The sequence below is a fragment of the Gossypium hirsutum genome, chromosome A09 (assembly GCF_007990345.1).
Source record: "Gossypium hirsutum isolate 1008001.06 chromosome A09, Gossypium_hirsutum_v2.1, whole genome shotgun sequence".
Lineage (NCBI taxonomy): Eukaryota > Viridiplantae > Streptophyta > Magnoliopsida > Malvales > Malvaceae > Gossypium > Gossypium hirsutum.
Window position 1 is genome coordinate 49,535,743 of NC_053432.1, and position 22,748 is coordinate 49,558,490.

Consider the following 22,748-nt stretch of genomic DNA (forward strand, 5'->3'; position numbering starts at 1 on the left):
GCATGCAAGTCGAAAGACTTAATCCCTTTATGTCAGTGATCGTCCATCTGATAGCGCCTTTGTAGTTTCTCAAGACTCGAATTAAATCTTTCTCTTCCAATTTCGAAAGTTTACTGAAAGCTATTACTAGTAAAGTGTTTCCATTACCTAGATAGGCATACTTCAAGTGTTCTAGCAATGGTTTAAGCTCTATCTCAGGGGCCTATAAAATAGAAGGCAACAGTTTAGTTTTAGAAGGAGAAAGTTCAAAATACTTACCTTGGCTCCTAGGGAATTGAGGAGTATTAAATAGAACAACGGTTTCCCGAATTGGTTCTCTGAACGTCATTATCTCCTCCAATTTATCCATCATATTGAGGTTTAAACTTTTGGAAGGTACAATTTGTAATCCATCCCCTTCATGATACTCAAAATGAAATTTCGTTAGTGGTTCAATAATATCAACACTAGAAATAGTCGTCATTGTGTTAGGTTGGCCTATTGCCTCATTAAATTTTACCACATCATCATCGAATTCCATAGTAAAGGTTCCACTACGAACATCAATCTTTGTACGTGTGGTACTTAGGAATGGTTTCTTGAGTAAAATATCAGAAGCATCTTTTGAGTAGTTATCATCAATATCAATGATGTAAAAGTCTGCAAGAAAAATTAGTTCATTTACCTTTACGTATACATCTTCTAGTACCCTTTCTAGATGTACGCATGACCTATCTACCAATTGAACAATCATCCCTGCTTCTTTCAAAGGACCCACGTTTAGCAATTTAAAAATAGATAAAGGCATTACATTAGTAGATCCTCCTAAATCACACATGACTTTATTTATGCCAATATTACCTATTTTGTAGGATATAGAAAACATACCTTAGTCTTTACACTTCAGCGTGATTTTCCTTTGTAGCACTACAGAAACATTTTCTCCCACATTCACCCATTCATTTCCTTGGAGCTTCTTTTTGCTGATGCACAGTTTTTAAAAAAAATTTGCATAGCATGGAACCTGTTTAATAGCATCAAGTAAGGGAATATTAATTTCTACCTTTCAGAATGTCTCAAGGATTTCTTTTTCCTCTCATTCCTTTTTAACTTGAGCAAGTCTTCCAAGGTATGAAAGAGGTAGAATAAATGGTTTATGAGGTGTCGATTTAGTGGGAGTTGCTGGTTCGGCTTTCTATTCAACATTGTGGTCACGATTTGTGTCAGGCACTAGTTTTGACTCTTTCTATTTTTACAGTCACAACATTTGCATTTGGACGTGGATACGACTCAGTTTGAGATGGTAATTTTTCTTGGTTCTCCAAATGACTAACCATAAGAGCTAACTTACTTATTTGTTGATCTATTTCCTGGAGATGCACTTCAGTCTTTTGTTGAAACTTTTTAGTGCTAACGGCTAGCCTTTCTACTATGGTTTCGAGAGATGACTTTGGAGGTTGATATTGTTGAGGCGGAGGTGGCCTTGATTAATATGGTTGATTGTATCGAGGGTTCGATCCATAGCTTAGATTTGGGTGATCCCTCCACCTTGCATTGTACATGTTTAAATATGGATCATAGCACATTTGAGGTGGCCCTGGAAAGTTCCCAACGACATCTACTTGTGTAGCTGTGTCCTCAAGTAAAATCGGGTATGAGTCGATAGGATGATCAGGCTTAGCACAAATCCCACACAACCGAGCTAGGTTCGTCTGTCCTGCAAGCATATTTTTAACTACATTAGTAAGTTCATCAATCTTATTTACTATGGAAGGAGTACTTAACTCATGAACCCTTCTCGTAGGTTTCTTATATGGTCGATACTGTTGAGAATTTGTAGCCATTGTCGAAATTAATTCCCTAGCTCTTTGGAGAGTCATGTTCATGAGAGCCCCTCCACTGGCAGTATGAATCATTTTCATTTCTATTCGGAGGAACCCCTCGTAGAAATACTATAAGAGCGACTGTTCAGACAAACCATGTTGTGGGCAATGTGCACACAACTTCTTGTATCGCTCCCAATATTCATAGAGTGATTCTGCTTCTTTTTGTTGTATTCTAACTATACTCCTCAATTCGATTGCTCGAGCTACTGGGAAAAACCTATCAAGAAACCATTAAGACATATCAATCCAAGTATTAACAGATCCCGGAGGTAAATAAAATAGCCATTTTTTAGCATAGTCAGCTAATGAAAAAGGAAAAGCTCGTAGTTTTATTTAATCATCAGTTACTCCTTTTGGTTTCATGCTTAGAAAAACCATATGAAACTCTTTCAGATGGCTATGTGGGTTCTCATTTTTCAAACCGAAGAAAGTGGGAAATAAATGTATTAATCTCGACTTTAACTCGAAGGGAGTTTCGCCCACCAGATAAGTTATGCATAGCAGTTGTTGTTCATCTAGTCCAGCTACAAGTTGGCGTATTGTTTGATCTGCCATTTCGTCTAAATCTTCGGATGAGTAGATATCTTCGGTGTAAGATTCTTCTTCAAAATAGGGTTGTGGTTCTTTACTGTATCAAATAACTTCTCTTTGAAGTGTACGAGCCAACTTTTCTATCTCCGGTTTAAATGTTAGAGTCCCCAATTTTGACCTGTCATAAAAAAACTGTAACAGCCTGTTTTTGGGTCAAATCAGAATAGTAGTTCTGGGACCACAAATTCAAAGTAGAAATATTTATTTTATTATTTCGTTCAGTTCTACAGCATGATAGAATAATTGTGTGAAAATTTCATTAAGAAATTTTATCGATTGGGTGCCCAATTTGACTAGAAGGATAAATTGCAATAGGTGCCAAACTTCAGTTCCCTTACCTAAAGGTGCTTAATTGTTATGAATTATTAAATTAGAGGTCCTTAAATGGTAATTAGACCATTATGCTTCTTAGTGGACAAAAATAGACATGTATTAGGTAAAAATTTCAAATTTTAACTGGAGGGCATTTGGGTAATCTAGTAAATAAAGACAAAATAAGTAAAAATAAGAGTGTCCATCTTCACAAATTAGTCCTCCATAGCCGAATTTGAAGAAGAAGACATAGCTAGGGTTTTGGCCACTTTCAAGCTTGATTGTAAGTCCGTTCTTGTCCCGTTTTTAATGATTTTTATATTTTTGAGATTGTTGTAACTTGATTTAGCTATTTCAGTGACTAATTTGAAAGAAAATAAAGTATAAAATTTGACCCATGATGAATATGTGTGTATTTTGAGGTTTAATGGTAGAAAATGTATGTTTGATGTTAGAAAAACAACATTTACAAAGTGATTTTTGATAAATATATCAAAAAGGGGACTTATTTGTAAAAGTCTATAAAATGTATAGAAAAGTATGAATAAATGAAAAATGTGGGCTTTTATTAGTACAAGTAATATTCGGTTAGGCTTGGGTTGTGATGAAATTGAAAGAAATTCATTTTACGAGCTTAGGGACTAAATTGTAAAATGTTGAAAAGTTAAGGGCAAAAATGTAAATTTTTCCATAATGTGTTTTTGGGATGAATTGAATAATGTGATGATTAAATAAGTGAAATGTGGTATTATAGATTAAGAAAAACCAAGTTTGGGTCTAGATCGGGGGAAAAACAAAGTTTGGGTCTTGATTATAATTGTATTTTAAATATTTTAATACTTCATTAATTGTGTAAATGACTCTAAAGACATGTTCGACAACGTTCCAGCAAGCGAGAAATCCCAATCAAACCTTAGGAATAGATTAAGATACAACTGACATGTCATTAGGGTTTTATGTTATGTGATCCGGGTGCTGGTCCTGTTCGTCCTACTGGTGGCTGAGTACACCAACATATGTTGCAGTTACTTGACAGCTTGTGTGAATAACACTGAGTAGCTACATCTTGACTGACAGCTTGTGTGAGCAGGCCTGTTAATGGCTCGAGAGTGAGCATATATGTGTTATGAGATAGAGGTAGCAATGGCTACATATGTGGCACCTTATGTACAAGGTTTTCCCGAGTATCCAATATTATTATTCTGAGGTTGTTCATTGGGTATGACAAAGATGAGAATGGTTATGAAACCATTATGAGTGTTACAGGTATGTGCACAAAACTTATGATTATAAGATTCACGAAATGGTGAACTCAAGGTAAGTTGTGATGGAATGAATTATAATCATGTGAATATGGTAAAACACATTATCTTAAGTTATATTACTTACATGTTAATGTATGGTAAGGTTAGTTTATTTCTTTCATACGAGCTTACTGAGCTATATAGCTTACTCCGTTTTATTTTCCATGTTTTATAGTGTCACCAAGCTAGCTCGGTTAGAGATTATCAGAGTTCGCATCACACTATCAAATTGTTATTTTGGGTATCGATGATTTTAAACATTTTGAGAATCTGGCATGTATAGGGATTTGGTCATTTTGTTATATGTGTCATTATGAATTTGGCCAAATGTATTGGCTTACAATTGTCAAAGGTTTGATGTGGTATTTGGCCATTGAACTTGGCTCATTTTGGTTGAATTGGTTGTAAGCTTATATATATACATATATGTATGGACATGCAATTATCTCTTGTGTGATGTGGTTTATAAATGTTTGGTAAATGGTTGAATGTGGCTTAATGGTTTTGTTGTTGAATGGTTAAGATTGGCTTATTGGTATGCTAGCAAACTAAGTAAAATTAGGCATGTTATTGGTAGCCATATTGGAACTTGTAGAATGTGATTCGATTTGGTTTGGAAAATATGATGTTGTAAATATGTGGAGTGTGGATAATGAAATGACATGATTTGGCCTTGATTGTGGATGTTTTGGTTACCTAAATTTTCTATGGTGGTGCCAATAATATTGTAGGTGTTTATGTGCAAATGAGGGTGACAAATGGCTTGGTAAATAGCCCTTATTTTGTCCATACTGGTAGACACCCATGGGCATGTATTTTGGCCGTGTGTCCCCGGTGCCATAATTTTGAGAAACAGAATGCTTAGAATTGAGCACACGGGTAGAGACACGGGCATGTGTCTCAGCCATGTGAGGGACATGACCTCAAGCACAAGCGTGTGTTCCGACCGTGTAAAGTTTGCACCTATTTTATAAAAATTAAATTAACCACACTACCTAGCACATAGGCGTGTGACTTGACCGTGTGACTTCAATTTGTTCATGCTTTGCAAAACAAAGAGTTACATGGGTTAGGGACACGGGCGTGTCCCAAACCACACGGGCGTGTCCCAAACCACACGGGAACCACCATGCATGTGACCCCTGTTCATAGCAAAATTTTTCTAAGTTTTGTAGAAATTTCTTAAGTTCTCAGTTTAGTCCCGATTCACTTCCAAGGTATTGGGCCTCGTAGGCTCGTATTAAGTACTTTATGATTGAATACAAATGGGTTTTAATTTGGATGAAAATTTATGTGTAACAATCCGGTTTAGACCTTAGTTAGAATAGTGATTTTGGGACCACATATTAGAGTCAAAAAAATATTTAAATATTATTTTGCGTGCTTATGATGTGTAAATTAGCATGTGTAAAAGTTTCGTATAAAAATTTAATCGTATGTGTACTCAATATGATAAAATGGCCTAATCGCGTAAAATGTAAAAGTTGTTTGCTGCTTGTTAAAAGTGTTTATTTGACTTGGCTTTATAATTGTGAGGTCCTTATGTGGTTATTTGACCATGGTTTTGATTAAAAGACATTGGTGGACATTAGTTGGTGGAATATGAATGTTTTAATGTAAGGGTAAATTGGTAAATGTTTATTATGGTAATTATAATAAAACTAAAGTATGAAAATAGGCCACAATATGTTCTTATAGCCGAAAATATCAAAGAAAAGAAGAGAGAAAAGCTTTGCTAAGGTTTGACACTTGCAAGCTTTGACTTAGGTATGTTTTTGCTTTGGTTTTTGATAATTTCTACGTTTTTGTAATCGTTGCTTCGTATATTATCAAGCCCATACCTCAATTTCTAATTTTGATGATGATTTTGAAATGTGCCATGGATGAATTCATGAACTTTACGTTGTTAGATGATGAAATATGAAAGTTTGATGTTGAGTTTACATGTTTTGTCTTTGGATTTTTGATGTAATTTAGTAATTTGGGATAAATTGTAAAAATGTTGTTTTGAGGGACTAAAGTGTGAAATAAATGAAATTATGGACTTGTATGAAGCTATGAAAATTTGGCTAAGCTTGTGTACAAGCAAATTTTATGTATTTTGTGATTTTGTGAATTAGGGACTAAAGTGTCAAAATGTGAAAATATAAGGGCTAGTTTGCAAAATGCCCTAATTATTTGTATATGGATTGGTTTGAATGATTTAGTGAATAAAAGGATAAATTTTTAATACATATAGATCAAGAAAAGAGGAATTCAGACTTAGACCGAAGGAAGTCGAAGATTATAGAGTAAACTGTCTAAGTCGACAATTTCGAGTACGAGGTAAGTTCGTACGTAAAACTTGATATTGCAAGTATGTTTTGATGTTTTGATTATAGATAGATTGTATATATATCTGGTTTGGATGAATACAATGATAAATCAATGGTATTTGGCACTAAGTGTGCGATTTAATCTAGTTTCGGCTATATGAGGTGCTAAGTGTGCGATACCAAGATAGCTTCAGTTAATTGAGATGGAACTAAGTGTGTAGAATTATTATAGCTTCGGCTAATATTTAAAGCACTAAGTGTGTGGATGTTAAAGCATGAATAATCTTCAGAAAGTCTTAAAATATCCGAAAGAGAGGTGAGAATGAAAATGAATAAATACGGGAAGGTTCAGGTTTGTATGATACCTATGTGATAGATGATGTTATGCATATGAAGTCCATTGAATTGGTATAAACATATGAATTGTGTTGGCATAGAATTGATAGATGAATTGAGAATTAATAAGTACTCATGTGTTGATGTTTTATATTTTATAAACTGTTGATGATTTTTGGTACGAGCTTACTAAGCTTTTGGAAGCTTACTCTATGTATGTTTGCATTGTTTTATAGATATCGAAGCTACTGTGTGCTTGGGGATCGTCGAGGATCGTCACCACACTATCGAATCTCATTTTAGTACCTTTTGAAAATGTATATAGTAAAGTATGGTATGTATAGGGTAGAAGCACTTTGGATAGGTTTTGTAATGTTTATATTTAGCCATGTGATATGGTTTGGTATGGTTGTGAATATTCATGGTTTTGGTATAAGATATGTGATGTAATATGTTATATTTGATATGTTTGAGCTGATAAAAGAAATGGTAAATGTTGGTAAGTTTTGACAAGTTTTAGCATGAAATTGAATAATGTATAGAAAGAAATGTTTTGACAAGCTTTTGACTTATGTTTGATATAAATTGGTAAGGCTTATTAGTATGTATTTGATTGGAAATGATATGTCATGAATGGCTTATGTTTTGGTTGTGAATTGGTCATATAATGTTGTGCAAGTATGCCTGGTTTGGTGCTTATAGGTTTGACCCAATTGGGGTGGCAAGTTGGCTATTCAAATGGCTTATTTTTGTCCACACGGGTAGAGACACAGGCATGTGTCTCAGCCGTGTGTGACACACGGCTATGTTGCACGGTCGTGTGTCCGCTGGGGTACCCTAAAATTGTAAGTCAAGCTCGAGCACGGCCAAGACACACGGGCGTGTGGCTAGCCGTGTAGCCCAAGTCAGATTTGACCACGGCCAAAGCACACGGGCGTGTCTTGTGGCCATGTGAAAAAGTCAGTATGTATGCCCTGTTTTGACACGGTCTAGACACACGGGCGTGTCTAAAGCCGTGTGAGGCACACGGCCTGTTCACATGAGCGTGTGACCTATACGTATTTGAAAAATGTTTAAATTTTAGAGAAATTTTGTATGTGTTTGGTTTAGTCCCGACCCCTTTCTAATAAATGTTTAAGGTTACGATGACCTATATATGGGACTCTATATTGATTATTGATCTTTAATGCTTTGATGTTTATGAAATGAATGTTAAAGTTTCGATTTTGTTTGGTAATGCCTTTAACCTTAGTTCGACAACGGATGTGGGATAGGGGTGTTACATTATGACTCGAAATTGTATATTTGCTTACGATGTAAGTCCAGTAATATCTGGTATCCTGTTCCGGAGTTGAATACTGGTAAGGGGTGTTACAAAAAGAAACAAAAATTAGAAATTTTCTCCAATCCTCAGTAACGGCGCCAAAATCTGATGGGCATCGAAACCACCAAATATAAATTCCTACAACAAATATAACAATAAATTAAAATATATAGTAGTAGGGTCGAATCCACAGGGAATGGTTATCTAATTTTATCTTTTCGTATTACCAGATTCGTTGTCGCGGCTACAGTCGTGCCCACGACTTGTGCGTAGTAGTGCTAAAAAAAAGAGGGTTTAAATTGATTAAGATAATAAAATAAGAAAATATGAAGTGTAACAAAATAAAATAAAAATAGATTCAAAAATAAAAAAATAAATTTAAAAAAATAAAATCAATTGGTAAATAAAATATTTTTAAGCTTAGCCTTAACCTTGGTGTACTCCAATCTTGAATCAGTTATTGAAATAGATTTTCCCTTACAAGCAATAAGTTGGTTATAGCGACCAAGAACGTCCCGATCACCAACTTTTCCTTATATAGTCATTCTCGTTACAACCTGTAAACTGACTTGTGCCAAATTTCTAACTACAATACAAGTGTTCGCACTTTCAAATTTTGACAGTCTTGCGATCTGAAATCCCAACTCGAATCAATGGCCTCAACAGTGTGGGTTGTTTAAATCTGATCTCTGTCTCCCTTGACGGAATCTAACTGACTTTTCCCACCTAGACACGCCAATTTGTTCGCGGGAATTCGAACACAGCACGACCTATTCGTCTTCCCAACTGTACGCCAAATAACACCAACCTAATGTGCACTTTTTGAATTGAAGCTAAATCAACTTTAAGGGACAAATTTGTATTATCCCATATACCAGAGAGATAGGAAATACTGCGTTGGGAGGTTTTTTTTAACGTCTCGAATTTTATTAAATCGTTTCTGTGGGTATTTGACGAATGTGTATCTACTTCAGTGGTTAAGTGTCATAGGAGGTGATTGAGAGGTCCCAAGTTCAAGCCTTAGCTTGGGAAAATTTTGGTATTTTGATGAATAAAGCCTTACTCTTGTTCAGTGGGCTTAAGTTTAAAAGCTGATAGGATTATATCAGAATAGGCCTGCTGGTCTAGTGGCTAAGTGGCAAGGGAGTATGCCTGAGAACCTAAGTTCGAGTCGTGGGTGTGGTATTAATTTTACAATTAAGTCATGTGGACTTTTTAGTTGGACTAAAACACTCAAGGGGGTAGGGTTATCAGATATTTTCTTTTCTTTCTTTTTCTTTCTGTTCATTGCTTTTTCCCCCTTCTCCTTAAAACCCCATTGCTGCCGAAATTCTTTTCTTTTTCCCCTTCTCTTCTCTTTGTTTATCTTTTTTTTTCGATAAGCTTTGGCATATTGCTAGCGGTTCTGTCGTTTCGGTAATATCCAAGGATCTGTAGATCAGTAATCGAGTTCTAAATAGCAAGGAAACACCATTCTTCATTGAAGGTTATGGAGTGCTTGTGGTTGGATTATCGGTGAAACCGAACTAGGTGTGTACTCCGATTAAACAGAAAATAAGTTTCGGTGAAAGCCAAAAAGTGCCCTGTCGACAGCACACGGGCGTGTGGTCTGCTTGTGTGGTAGCTTGCGCCGAGAGACATGGGCGTGTCACTGACGAGCTAGGCCGTGCGCGCGCCACACGGGTGCGACAGACACAGGCGTGTGATGGCTTGTAGGCAGTGTACGAGACACGGGCTCAGGCAAATGAGCCGTGTAGGCCACACGGGCGTGTGGGAATTTAGGCCAGGCCATATGATCCACACGAACAAGGCCAGCTTGGGTCGTGTGAATCACACGGGCGTGTGGGCCCACACAGGTAGGGCACACGGGCGTGTGAGCCCAATTTTGCTGATTTGTTTTGTAAGGTTGCACGGGTCGCCTAAGTCGACTGTGACTTGACTGTAAGGGCGGTAAGCATTACTAAGTCGCCATACTCTGATTGGTTACTGAAAAGTATGTTATTATAAGTATTTGAATCTGTCTGATTCTGTAAATTTGCTTTAACATGATGTTGATATGATCTGTTATCTGCATAATAGCATGCCATGATATTTATGATGCATTGCATAGGGTTGGGATTGTTGTGAAGAGAAGGAAGTCTGAGAGGCGATTAGCCTGTTATCTAGCAGCTAAACTGCATACTTATGATATGTGCTGTGATGCTGTACTTTATGGTGTGTAGGGTTGGATGGGTCGATTATATCCCCATATACGGTGTGCAGGGATAGGTGGGTCGGTTTTATCCCCACATGGTGTGTTGGGTTGGACAGAGATGGTGTGTAGGGTTGGTGGGCATATTTTCTGATATCTGATTTGTTATGCATGCGATATTTGTATGGCAAGGCCGAGTAACTGTAATCTGTTATCTGTTTGTATGCATGCTGCTTGTGGAGATGTACGCACTGAGTTTGCGAAAACTCACCTCTTTGTTTATTTTATCTGTCAGGTAATCCTCAGCAGTAGATGGATCGGTGCGACGGAAGGCTCGATGGTGACCATTGGTAGACATTTAATGATTTTATGAGTAACCTTTATTTTTTCCTACCTTACCTTAAAAGTTGTTTTTGGGATTGATTATGTATTCGGACTCAAACTGTTTTTGGGATTTTAAATTGATAAATTATTGACTTAAGAATTAATGACGTTTTAGCTTCTGCGTTTATGAAATGTTTCCACTTGATGTTTGGAATAGAGATTTCATGACTTAAGTAAAGATAACAAACTGGACAAATTTTCAACTCGCTAAAGTTTTTCAAAAAAGCACTCATATGTGAAGTCACCAAATTCAGCCATAGCGTCTAGGCCGGGTTTAGGGGTGTTACATTTAGTGGTATCAGAGTCAGGTTCAAAACTCAGCTGTGAATTTTGGGTTTCAAAATTGGGTTTAAAGTAAATGATTTGTGAAATGATTTGAAATATTTGATAATAAATATGTGGTACACCGAGTCTCCGGCGTCGATCCTGTAAGTTCTTTTAAACTCTGATATATACTATTTGAAGCATGCTTAAAATGAAATATTGTCTATATTTGTCTGAAACACTATGTATGTATTGTGAGACTACTATAGGTAGTATTTTACTGAAACACTTAGGTAGTGTAAACAGAAACTTTAGTGAGCTTATTACTCGAGATAACTGACTATGAAACTCTGATACTGTTTTGCATAAAATATCTGCTAATAATTATTGAAACTGTAAACTAATGTGCATAAAACTTCTAAATATAGATTAATTCAATAATTACGATGAACACACGTGGTACTCGTGGATGGGGTAGTAGAGGCCGAGGTAGAGGCTGTTGAGGGATTCGAGCTGAGTCCTTCGCATCTGATACGATCCCTAATTTGGACACTAGCGAGACGCCGGTGTCACCTGTTATTGAGACTGGTGCTGAGTCTCAGGACCGTGTAGCTGGGGACGACGCATTGTCCCAGGCCATGCTGCGAACCCTGTGGAGGGTTACTAGGGCTAATGCTGGATCTGGAGGCCGTGGGTCAGTTACAGAATGACTCCGGTCCAATGGGGCTGAGGTATTTAGGGGCATCGCTGGAGTTGCACCTAGTGTGGCTGAGTACTGGATGGAGGCCACGGAGCGTATTATGGATGATATGGATTTTACTATCGAGCAGAAGCTCAAAGGACTATTTCGTTGCTTCGCGATGAAGCGTATCAGTGGTGGCTGACGGTTAGGGATGACACTCAACCTGACAGTCTGACGTGGGATTTTTTTAAGACGGCCTTCCAGAAGAAGTATGTGGTGGCCAGTTATATCGACACTAGGAGGCGTGAGTTCCTAAATCTTACTCAGGGAGATTGTTCGGTGGTCGAGTATGAGGTCAACTTTCTGAGGCTGAGCCGTTATGCACGAGGCATGGTGGCGACTGAGTATGAGCATTGTGTTTGTTTTAAGGACAACCTTAGGGATAACTTGAGGGTTCTGATAGTTCCACCGAGGGAGTGTGAGTTTGTCGTGTTGGTCGAGAAGGCCAAGATTGCGGAGGAGGTTAAGCGAGCTGAGCGCCAGAACCGTGACCGAGGGAAGGCTAAGAGGGATGTAGAGTCTTCGAATGCTGGGGTGAGGCCTAAGAAAAAGGCCAGGTCTGATGGGCCCACGAAAGTTGGGCCTACTGTTGCACCTGCTGGGGTGGCGATTTGTCAGCTTTATAATAGACGCCATCTGAGCGAGTGTTGGAGGTCTACTGGAGTTTGTTTGAGGTGCGGGTCGACTGACCATCGAGTTAAGAATTGTCCACTGAGGGGTTACCAGGTGCGAGCACCGATTGTTGAGATTGTGCAGTCGCAGAGAGGGGTACAACAGCCACCTAGGGGCCGAGGGTAGGCTAGGGGTGGTAACAGCATGGGCCGAGGACAGAGAGCACTGGGTAGAGGTGCTGGGCCAACTCAGGCGAGGCAGCCGGTACTTGTTTATGCTGTACGTCGTCGTGAGGATGGAGATACTCTGGACGTCATCACGGGTAAGTTTTTAATTTTTGATATACCTTATGTTGCACTGATAGACATAGGCTCTACGCATTCCTATGTTGCATGTTCTGTGTCTGAGACTTTGGGAATACCGTATGAGGGCACTCCTAGTAAGATTTTAGTAGTTAATCCTTTGGGGCACTCTGTTAGGGTTAGTAAACTGTTTAGAAACGTTTCATTGGAAGTCCAAGGAACGATATTTCTGGCGGATCTGATGGAAATTTTGTTTGGGGAGTTCAACTTAATTCTGGGTATGGACTGGTTGGTGAAACATCGTGTAAGTCTGGATTGTGTTGAAAAGAGGGTTGTACTGAGGACCGAAGAGGATAATGAGATAGTCGTGATTGGAAAGCGACGAAATTATCTAAGTAATGTGATATCTGCGACAGTAGTAGAGAAGCTAGTGAGGAAAGGATATGAGGAGTTTTTGGCCTACATCAGTCTCGGTTTCTGGAGACTCTCCGGTTAAGGACATTCGAACGGTGAGGGACTTTCCAAATGTTTTCCTAGAGGAATTACCAGATTGCCTCCGAGCCGTGAGGTAGAATTTGGGATTGAGTTGATTCCTGGTATAGCTCCAGTGTCTATTGCTCCTTATCAAATGGCACCGAAGGAGCTAGCAGAACTGAATGCTCAGATTCAGGAGTTGTTGGATCGTGGGTTTATTCATCCCAGTGTGTCTCTGTAGGGAGCACCTGTTCTATTCGTAAAGAAGAGGATGGTACAATGAGGATGTGTATCAACTACCGTCAATTGAACAAGTTGACGATTAAGAATAAGTATCCACTTCTGAGAATACATGACTTATTCGATCAGTTCAGAGGGGCTTCAGTGTTTTCTAAAATCGATCTGCGGTCAGGTTATCACTAGCTGAGGGTAAAGGAGGTCGATGTGCATAAGATGACATTTAGGACTCGTTATGGGCATTACGAGTTCCTAGTTATGCCTTTTTGGTTAACTAATGCACCATCGACATTTATGGACTTAATGAACTGTGTGTTTCAACCCTACTTGGATCAATTTGTGGTGGTGTTCATCGATGACATTTTGGTGTATTCTAAGTCTAAGGACGAGCACGACGAGCATTTAAGAGTGGTTTTGCAGATCCTTCGTGAGAAACAGTTGTATGCGGAGTTCACGAAGTGTGAGTTCCGGCTTAGAGAGGTAACCTTTTTAGGGCATGTGGTTTCTGCTGAGGGGATTCGAGTAGATCCTCATAAGATTGAGGCTGTGATGGATTGGAAGCAGCCGAAGAATGTGTTAGAGATTCGCAATTTTCTGGGACTGGCTGGATATTATCGACGTTTCGTAGAGCGGTTCTCGTTGATTGCAGCGCCGTTGAAAAAGTTTTTGCGCAAAGGAGTTCCTTTTGTTTGACTGATGCACAGCAGGAGAGCTTCGAGAAGCTCAAAACAGTTTGGACTCAGGCTCCAGTTTTGATATAGCCTGAGCCTGGTTAGGACTTCATGGTTTACAGTGATGCGTCACATGTGGGTTTGGGTTGCATTTTGATGCAAGATGGTAAGGTAGTTGCATATGCATCACAACAACTTAAGACTCACGAGGTTAATTATCCGACGCATGATTTGGTGTTGGCGGCAGTTATCTTTGCATTAAAGATTTGGAGGCATTATCTGTACGGTGAGAAGTGTACCATTTACACTGATCATAAGAGCCTCTAGTATCTCCTCACTCAGAAGGAGTTAAATCTTAGGCAGCGTCGATGGGTTGAGCTGCTCAAGGACTACGACTGCAGTATTAAGTATCACTCTGGTAAGGCCAATGTGGTGGCCGATGCGTTAAGCCTTAGGGCTATGACAGATCTGAGAGCGATGTTCGCTTGGCTGAGTCTCTTTAACGATTGTAGTCTTCTGGCTGAGTTGCACGTTAGGCCAACGTGGCTGGGTCAGATTAAGGATAAACAGTTAGGAGATGAGTCTCTTCAGTTGCGATTTCATCAAGTTGAGACTGGGACTACTACTGATTTTGGGATTAATAGTGATGGGGTACCGTGTTTCTGAGGTAGAATCTGTGTACCTAATGATGAGGATTTGCGATTGTCGATTCTGAGAGAAGCGTATAATAGTCCTTATGCTATGCACTCTGGTGGAAATAAATGTATAAAGATCTCTGAGAGTTGTACTGGTGGCCAAGGTTGAAGCGTGAAGTGACCAATTTCATTGCTCGCTGCATGACTTGTCAGCAGGTTACTGCTGAGCATCAGTTATCTTCGGGTTTGCTACAGCCAGTGAAAATACTGATGTGGAAATGAGAGCGAGTAACAATGGACTTCGTTAATGGGTTGCCCCTAACACCCACTAAGAAGGATTCTGTTTGGGTCATCGTGGATCGATTGACCAAGTCTGCACATTTCATCCCTGCTAGGATGGACTTCTCTACAGAAGTTGGTCAAGTTGTACATTTCTGAGATAGTGAGGCTGCATGGGGTACCTGTCTCGATCATTTCTGATAGGGATCCTCGTTTTACGTCTCAATTTTGGGGAAAGCTTCATGAGGCTTTGGGTTCGAGGCTAGACTTCAGTCAGAGAGGGTGATTCAGATACTAGAGGACATGTTGAGGGGCTGTATTATCGATTTTTGAGGCAGTTGGGAGGAGTACTTGCCTCTAGCGGAGTTCGCTTACAACAACAGTTATCAGTCTAGTATACAGATGGCACCATATGAGGCACTTTATGGTTGTAAGTGTTGCATTCCTTTGTACTGGACTGAGTTGGGCGAGTGGAATGTTTTGGGTCCGGAGTTGGTTTCAGAGACTGAGGATAAGGTTCGCTTGATTCGGGATCTACTGAAAGCGGCTTCTAATAGACAGAAGTCCTGTAACATCCCTATCCCGTATCCGTCGCCGGAATAGGTAAAGGGGCATTACCGGACTTGAAACTCATATCAGAACAGTAAAAATTTTAAATTTTTCTTTTTTTTTTGAACATTCCTTTAGATAAATACTAAAGACAGTCAGGGATACAATTTGAACTTCTATAAGTACACATTCAAAAGATGCCATTTTCGCATGGCTTATATACATTAACCAAAATATTCTTCGGCCACTGGTCTATTCTTTACATGCCATAAAATAACTCAAAACATAACAGTAACAAGCAGTGGATAGTGATAGTGTGACTAGTTGCTGACGATCCCCGAGCCTGTAGCTTCGAAGTGAGATCTATAAAATAGAGAAAACAAAGTAAACGGAGTAAGCATTACAATGCTTAGTAAGTTTTAAGCAGTGTCAACAGATAACAATCAAATTATAACATAGTTGTTCGTATTTTTATTTCACTCTTCCTTCGGGCATACCATCCCTTTACCGAATATGCACATCTCATCATATACAATAGGCAGATAAACTTTCACATAAAAGTGAGCTCATGTGACATATATATGCTGCATAATTTGACATAACCTCTCACACTGATCCGATGTCACGTAATCATAGGAATAGTCTCATAAATTGCTCACGTATGCATCACATAACTACCTTATGATTTAGTTCAAATCAAACTCACATATAAACTTGGAGTACATACCTGTTTAACCTTTCACATTGAATATATTTATAAGCAATTCTTATTACGAAGTCTTATAGCTTTAACCTCTACTCGGATTATCGGCGAGACCTTTAGCTCAGATGAAATCTCCACACGAAGTTATCTGGTCTTACCCGGACAAAATCTCCACACGTAGTCATCGGGTCTTACCCGGACATAATCTCCACACGTAGCCATCGGGTCTTACCCGGAATATATTTCCAAGTTTCATGTACATTTAATCACATGTTACAACATTCACATCGACTGTCATATTTGTAATTCATTTGCCTCATCAAATATCTAATAATACACACCTTTCACATTTGGTCATTCGGCCACAATATACACACGTCTCCTACATATTTCACACTAGCCCTTTGGCTTTACCACATATACGTATCTCATACATATTTCACACTAGCCATTCGGCTTTACCACATATACATATCTCATATATATTTCACATTAGCCATTCGGCTTTATCACATATACATATCTCATACATATTTCACATTAGCCATTCGGCTTTACCACATATACATATCTCATACATATTTCACATTAGCCATTCGGCTTTACCACATATACATATCTCATACATATTTCACATTAGCCATTCGGCTTTACCACATATACCTATCTCATACATATTTCACATTAGCCATTCGGCTTTACCACATATACCTATCTCATACATATTTCACATTAGCCATTCGGCTTTACCACATATACATATATTTATCTTGTGCATCAATTTCAGCAATAGCTTATAAACAACTCAAATAGTTTCATCAATGTTTTCAACAAATTCACATATTCACTACAAGCTGTTTTCTTGAGCAATAGTCACTAAATTATTTATAACTGGAGCTACAAAACTCAAAATCAATTGACGTTAATTTTCCCTGAATATATACTCATATATCTTCCATCCATAAAATTTTCAGAATTTTAGGTTTGGCCAATCAATACCAGATTTTTCTTAAAGTTTCCCCTGTTTCACTGTTTGACTAATCTGACCACTCTTCACTACGAATCAAATTTCTCATTGTACAGAATTCGAAATATGTTCTATTTGATTTCATTTGAAACTAGACTCATTAAGGAGTCTAAGAATATAAATTTTATCTTATAACCATTTTTGTACAAATTATAATGATTTTCTAAAAATAGAACAGGGGATTTCGGAGTCATTCCGACACTGTCTCACACAACTTTAAATATCTCTTTATAGGAAATTTCTTTGCTTACACGGTCTCTTTTACAAGAAACTAGACTAATTAAGCTTTGATTACATATTTTATTCAGCCTATAATTCCACACCAACAATTTATGGTAATTTTCTAAATCCACGTTACTGCTGCTGTCCTAAGCAAATTATTACAATTTGCTCTTAAATTTCCAAGTCCAAACACTTATGAACTTACCATTTGAGTTTAAAACATATCATGGCCACATCATATCTTATTAAATCAACTCATTATGTCCTATTATGATTGAATTTACTCAACATTTAATCACTTAAAACTTACAAAGGAATCAAACTCAAATACTTAAGAACTTACTTTGTGTTGGGTAAAACGGTTCCAACTCGGCTACTCGATGTTCTTTGCTTTGCCCTTGCTTGATTCCCCTCCTTCAACCTCTTGAGCTTTCTACCTTATGCTTTTGGGCCATTCGGCTAATAACCATGTAATATCATTACTATCAATAATCCAATTACACATACACATATACATATTTGTATATTAGGTAACCACCCTTACTAACTACCCATTTTAGTCGATTTTATACAATCAAAGGTAATATCACAAATGGGCATACTTATATAGCCGAATGTGCTAAAATTAGATCTAACATCACCTATACACTTGATTAAATGGCCGAATACCTATACTATCAATTATAGTATCATTTTTATTCTTTCAAACACATAGTTTCCTCCCATGAACACTTGGCCGAATTTTTTTCTTCTAATCTAGCATAGCTTCACATCTATTTGTAACATCATATGAATCCACATATAACTACATTTCTACCTAAATCTTCTTTCACCTTCCTATTATTTCCCTTCACAACATCAAAGCACCATACTCTTAGCATTTACCTCTCCCTAACCGTATGCCATTTAATTACTTATTTAGGTAGAAAATTAACATATGTGACATGATAAGACATTGGCTACTAGCTAGATTTTCACAAAAAATTAACAAAACTAACATGAATCCTACCTTAATCTTCCCTTATGACGGCCAAATGTCTTAGAACATTTCTCCCCTCCTTCCCTAGCTCACGACACTTCAAGAAAAGAAAGAAGATGAAGACTTTCTCTTGCTTTCTTATTTTATTCCCCTTTCTTTTTTTTTGATCTATTTTAATCATTTACTAATAAAAGCATCATTAAAAATTCAACTTAATGGAAGAACCATCCTTGCTTGGCCGGCCACTACTTGAGGTTTGGGTGATTTGACATGCAAACCCAAGTTTCCTCACTTTGTTATCATTTGATCCTTACATATTCCCCTATCATATTTTCTTAGGTTCTCAACTAAGTCAATCACATGAAATTCACCTTCATAAGTCTAAATTAAAACATCAAATTTTCACACATGCACTAATATACATAGAGGATACGCAACCAAATTTTAAATAAATTTTGGGACTCGGTTTTGTGGCCCCGAAACCACATTCCGACTAGGGTCGAATTAGGACTGTCACATTTCTCCTTACAAATTATCAAAACATACACAATGTAACCCATTGAGCTCATGATCGGATGCTTCATGCATCACAAACACAAAATCACATACATGGGTCATTTTAGGAGCTTTAAAACCAATTTAAATTTCTCAAAATCCAAAGAAAAACATATGAAATCATACCTTAATTCCCACCAAATAAAAATAGAGACAAGAGAACACATTGTTACATGCATGTGTTGGCCGGCCATTTGCATTCAAAAATGGTCTAATTGACATGCAAGTCCACATTTTTGAATACATGCTCTATTAGATCACTTTATATATTTACCTAACCTATTTTACCAATGTTTCACATAAGTCCCATTTCAAAATTTCACATACAAATGGCAAAATAAATGCTTGAAATTTTTTTACACATGCATTTACTCACCTCATGAACATAGAATATAACTTTCAATTATTTATAAAATTCGGTTTCGTGGTCCCGAAACCATATTTCGACTAGGGTCAGATTAAGGGTGTCACAAGTCCTTTGCAGATTTAAAAAGGAAGGACATCGAGTATTCTGTAGGAGACATGGTTTTTCTTAAGGTCTCATCATGGAAGAAGGTTCTGAGGTTCGGTCGTAAGGGCAAGCTGAGTTATCGATTTATTGGGCCGTACCGGATTCTGAAGCGAGTGGGGCTAGTCGCATATTAGTTGGAGCTACCTCCAGAGTTGGATCGTATACATGATGTGTTCCACGTCTCGATGTTGAGATGTTATCGCTCTGATCCCACACACATTCTGCCTGTGGAGGAGATTAAGGTTAGAACGGATCTGACGTTCGAGGAGGAGCCAATTCATATTTTGGATCGTGACGTTAAGGTCTTATGTAGAAAGTCTATTCCCTTGGTAAAGGTGCTGTGGCGGAATCATGGCACTGAGAAAGCTACTTGGGAGCTAGAGGATTTGATGCGACAGCAATATCCTCACATTTTCCAATCAGGTAAATTTCGAGGATGAAATTTTCTTTTAGGGGGTAGATTTGTAACGCGCCGAATTTTATTAAATCGTTTCTGTGGGTATTTGACGAATGTGTATCTGCTTTATTGGTTAAGTGTCTTAGAAGGTGATTGAGAGGTCCCAAGTTCAAGCCTTAGCTTGGGGAAAATTTTGGTATTTTGATGAATAAAGCCTTACTCTTGTTCAGTGGGCTTAAGTTTAAAAGCTGGTAGGATTATATCAGAATGGGCCCGCTGATCTAGTGGTTAAGTGGTAAGGGAGTATGCCTGAGAACTCAAGTTCGAGTCGTGGGTGTGGCATTAATTTTACTGTTAAGTCGTGCAGACGTTTTAGTTAGACAAAAACACTTAAGGGGGTAGGGTTATCAGATTTTTTTCTTTCTTTTTCTTTTTGTTCACTGCTGTTTCCTCCTTCTCCCTAAAACCCCCTTGCTGTTGAAATTCTTTTTTTTCCCTTTCCCTTCGTTTTTCTTTTTTTTGTTAAGCTTGGGCGTATTGCTTGCGGTTTTTTCATTTTGGGAATATCCAAGGATCTGTAGATCAGTAATCGAGTTCTAAATAGCAAGGAAACACCGTTCTTTATTGAAGGCTATAGAGTGCTCGTGGTTGAATTAGCAGCAAAAACGAACCAGGTGTGTACTCCGATTACGTAGAAAACGAGTTTCGATGAAAGCTGAAAAGTGGCCTGTCGATGCCACATGGGCGTGTGGTCTGCCCGTGTGGTAGCCTGGGTCGCGAGACACAGGTGTGTCACTGACGAGCCAGGCCGCGCACACGCCACACGGGCGCGATGGACATGGGCGTATGATGGCTTGTAGGCCATGTGCGAGGCACAGGCTGAGGCAAATGGGCCGTGTGGGCTACACGGGCGTGTGGGAATCTGGGCCAGGCCGTGTGATCCACACAGGCAAGACGAACTTGGGCCATGTGACCACACAAGCGTATAGGCCCACACAGGTAGGGCAGACGGGCGTGTGAGCCCAATTTTGCTAATTTGTTCTGTAAGGTTGCACGGGTCGCCTAAGTCAACTGTGACCTGACTGTAGGGGCGGTAAGCGTTACTTAGTCCCCATACTCTGATTAGTTACTGAAAAGTATGTTATTATAAGCATGTGTATTTGTTTGATTCTGTAAATCTGCTTTGACATGATGTTGATATGATCTGTTGTCTGCATAATAGCATGCCATGATATTTATGATGCATTGCATAGGGTTGGGATTGTTGTGAAGAGAAGGAAGTCTAAGAGGCAATTAGCCTGTTATCTGGAAGCTAAGCTGCATACTTATGATATATCCTACGATGCGGTACTTTATGGTGTGTAGGGTTGGATGGGTCGATTACATCCCCATATACGGTGTGCAGGGATGGGTGGGTCGATTTTATCCCCACATGGTGTGTTGGGTTGGACGGAGATGGTGTGCAGGGTTGGTGGGCATGTTTTCTGATATCTGATCTGTTATGCATGCGATATCTGTATGGTTAAGGCCGAATAACTGTAATCTGTTATCTGTTTTGTATGCATGCTGTTTGTGGAGATGTACACACTGAGTTTGTGAAAACTCACCCCTTTGTTTATTTTATCTGTCAGGTAATCCTCAACAGTAGATGGATCGGTGCGACAGAGGGCTCGATGGTGACAATTGGTGGACATTTAATGATTTTATGAGTAACCTTTATTTTTTCCTGCCTTACCTTAAAAGTTGTTTTCGGGATTGATTATGTTTTAGGACTCAAACTATTTTTGGGATTATTTTGGGATTTTAAATTGATAAATTATTGATTTAAGAATTAATGACGTTTTAGCTTCTGCGTTTGTGAAATGTTTCCACTTGATATTTGGAATAGGGATTTCACGACTTAAGTAAAGATAACAAACTGGACAAATTTTCAACTCACTAAGGTTTTTCAAAAAAGTACTCACATGTGACGCCGCCAGATTCGGCCATAGCGTCTAGGCCGAGTTTGGGGGTGTTACATTTTTTGAGTGGGTTCAAATCTCACAATTGTTTTGTTGGAGTAATTTCTAGGCTAAAGGTAAAAGGGGTTTAGTTAATCATGGAAAAAATCATGGTTTGAAAGTAGATTTGTGGAATTGTGGGTGATGGAAAGGGGAAGGGCCTTGGAAGGCAATTAAACCAGAAAGTGAAAAAAAAATGAAACAAAATAGCAATAGCAGGACGAAGATGGTGCAAGAAAGGCGAGAAAAAGAAAAGAATTTATTAAATGCCAAGGTAAAAAAAGTGTGTTCTATTGGTTGTGGCTACTAGGTATTTATACACACTTTTAGTGCTAAAATTTAGCAAGATTTTTCCTAAATATTATTACTAAATAATTCTAAATATTATCACTAAATAATTCTAAATTTAAAAATCAAATTTAAATTAATTATAGAGTTGTTACAATATAAAAAATCCTTCAATCTTTATCTAGCCATTTTAAAAAAAACTTTAACCTTCAATCTTTATCCAATCATCTTTGAATCTTCAATCTTTCAATCAAGCCCTCCTATTTGCTTTTTGTTCCAATTTAGGCCTTTTTTGGTAAGAGTTTGAATTTGACACACCAATTTCATTCCTGATCAAAAAAATCCAAATTTAATAGTATTTTATTTGATAATTAACCAAAAATATATATTCAAAATACGAATTTATCTTGCTATCATTAGTTTATAATTTAATTTAATTTTATTATATAACATTTTATTTTATTTTATTTACATTATATAACAATTAATTTAATTTAATTACGATATTGTATAGCACACTATTAATCACATCATATAATATTTTAATTTAAATTGATTTAGAAATCAACTATAAATATAAAATTTATTTATTTTATCGAATTCATCAAACAAGAAACAAGAAAAAAAAAGAATTAATCGTATTTTATTTTATTTTATTGTTTAATATATATAATAGCAT

General features: G+C 37.9%; 1 protein-coding gene across 1 annotated transcript; it reads left to right on the plus strand.

The window, feature by feature from the left end:
* The first annotated feature begins 11,355 nt into the window (after positions 1 to 11,355).
* On the plus strand, positions 11,356 to 12,426 carry LOC107889960 (uncharacterized). The gene is made up of 3 exons (XM_016814491.1): positions 11,356 to 11,360; positions 11,443 to 11,576; positions 11,717 to 12,426. Exons 1-3 carry the CDS (start codon positions 11,356 to 11,358, stop codon positions 12,424 to 12,426), a joined length of 849 nt encoding a protein of 282 aa, XP_016669980.1.
* The last annotated feature ends 10,322 nt before the right edge of the window (positions 12,427 to 22,748 follow it).

What these genes read in the sequence shown, in the direction of transcription:
- LOC107889960 (XM_016814491.1), top strand. An exon ending in TAATGCTGGATCTGGAGGCC is followed by an intron (nt 11,577 to 11,716) that starts GTGGGTCAGTTA and finishes ACTATCGAGCAG; the next exon opens with AAGCTCAAAGGACTATTTCG.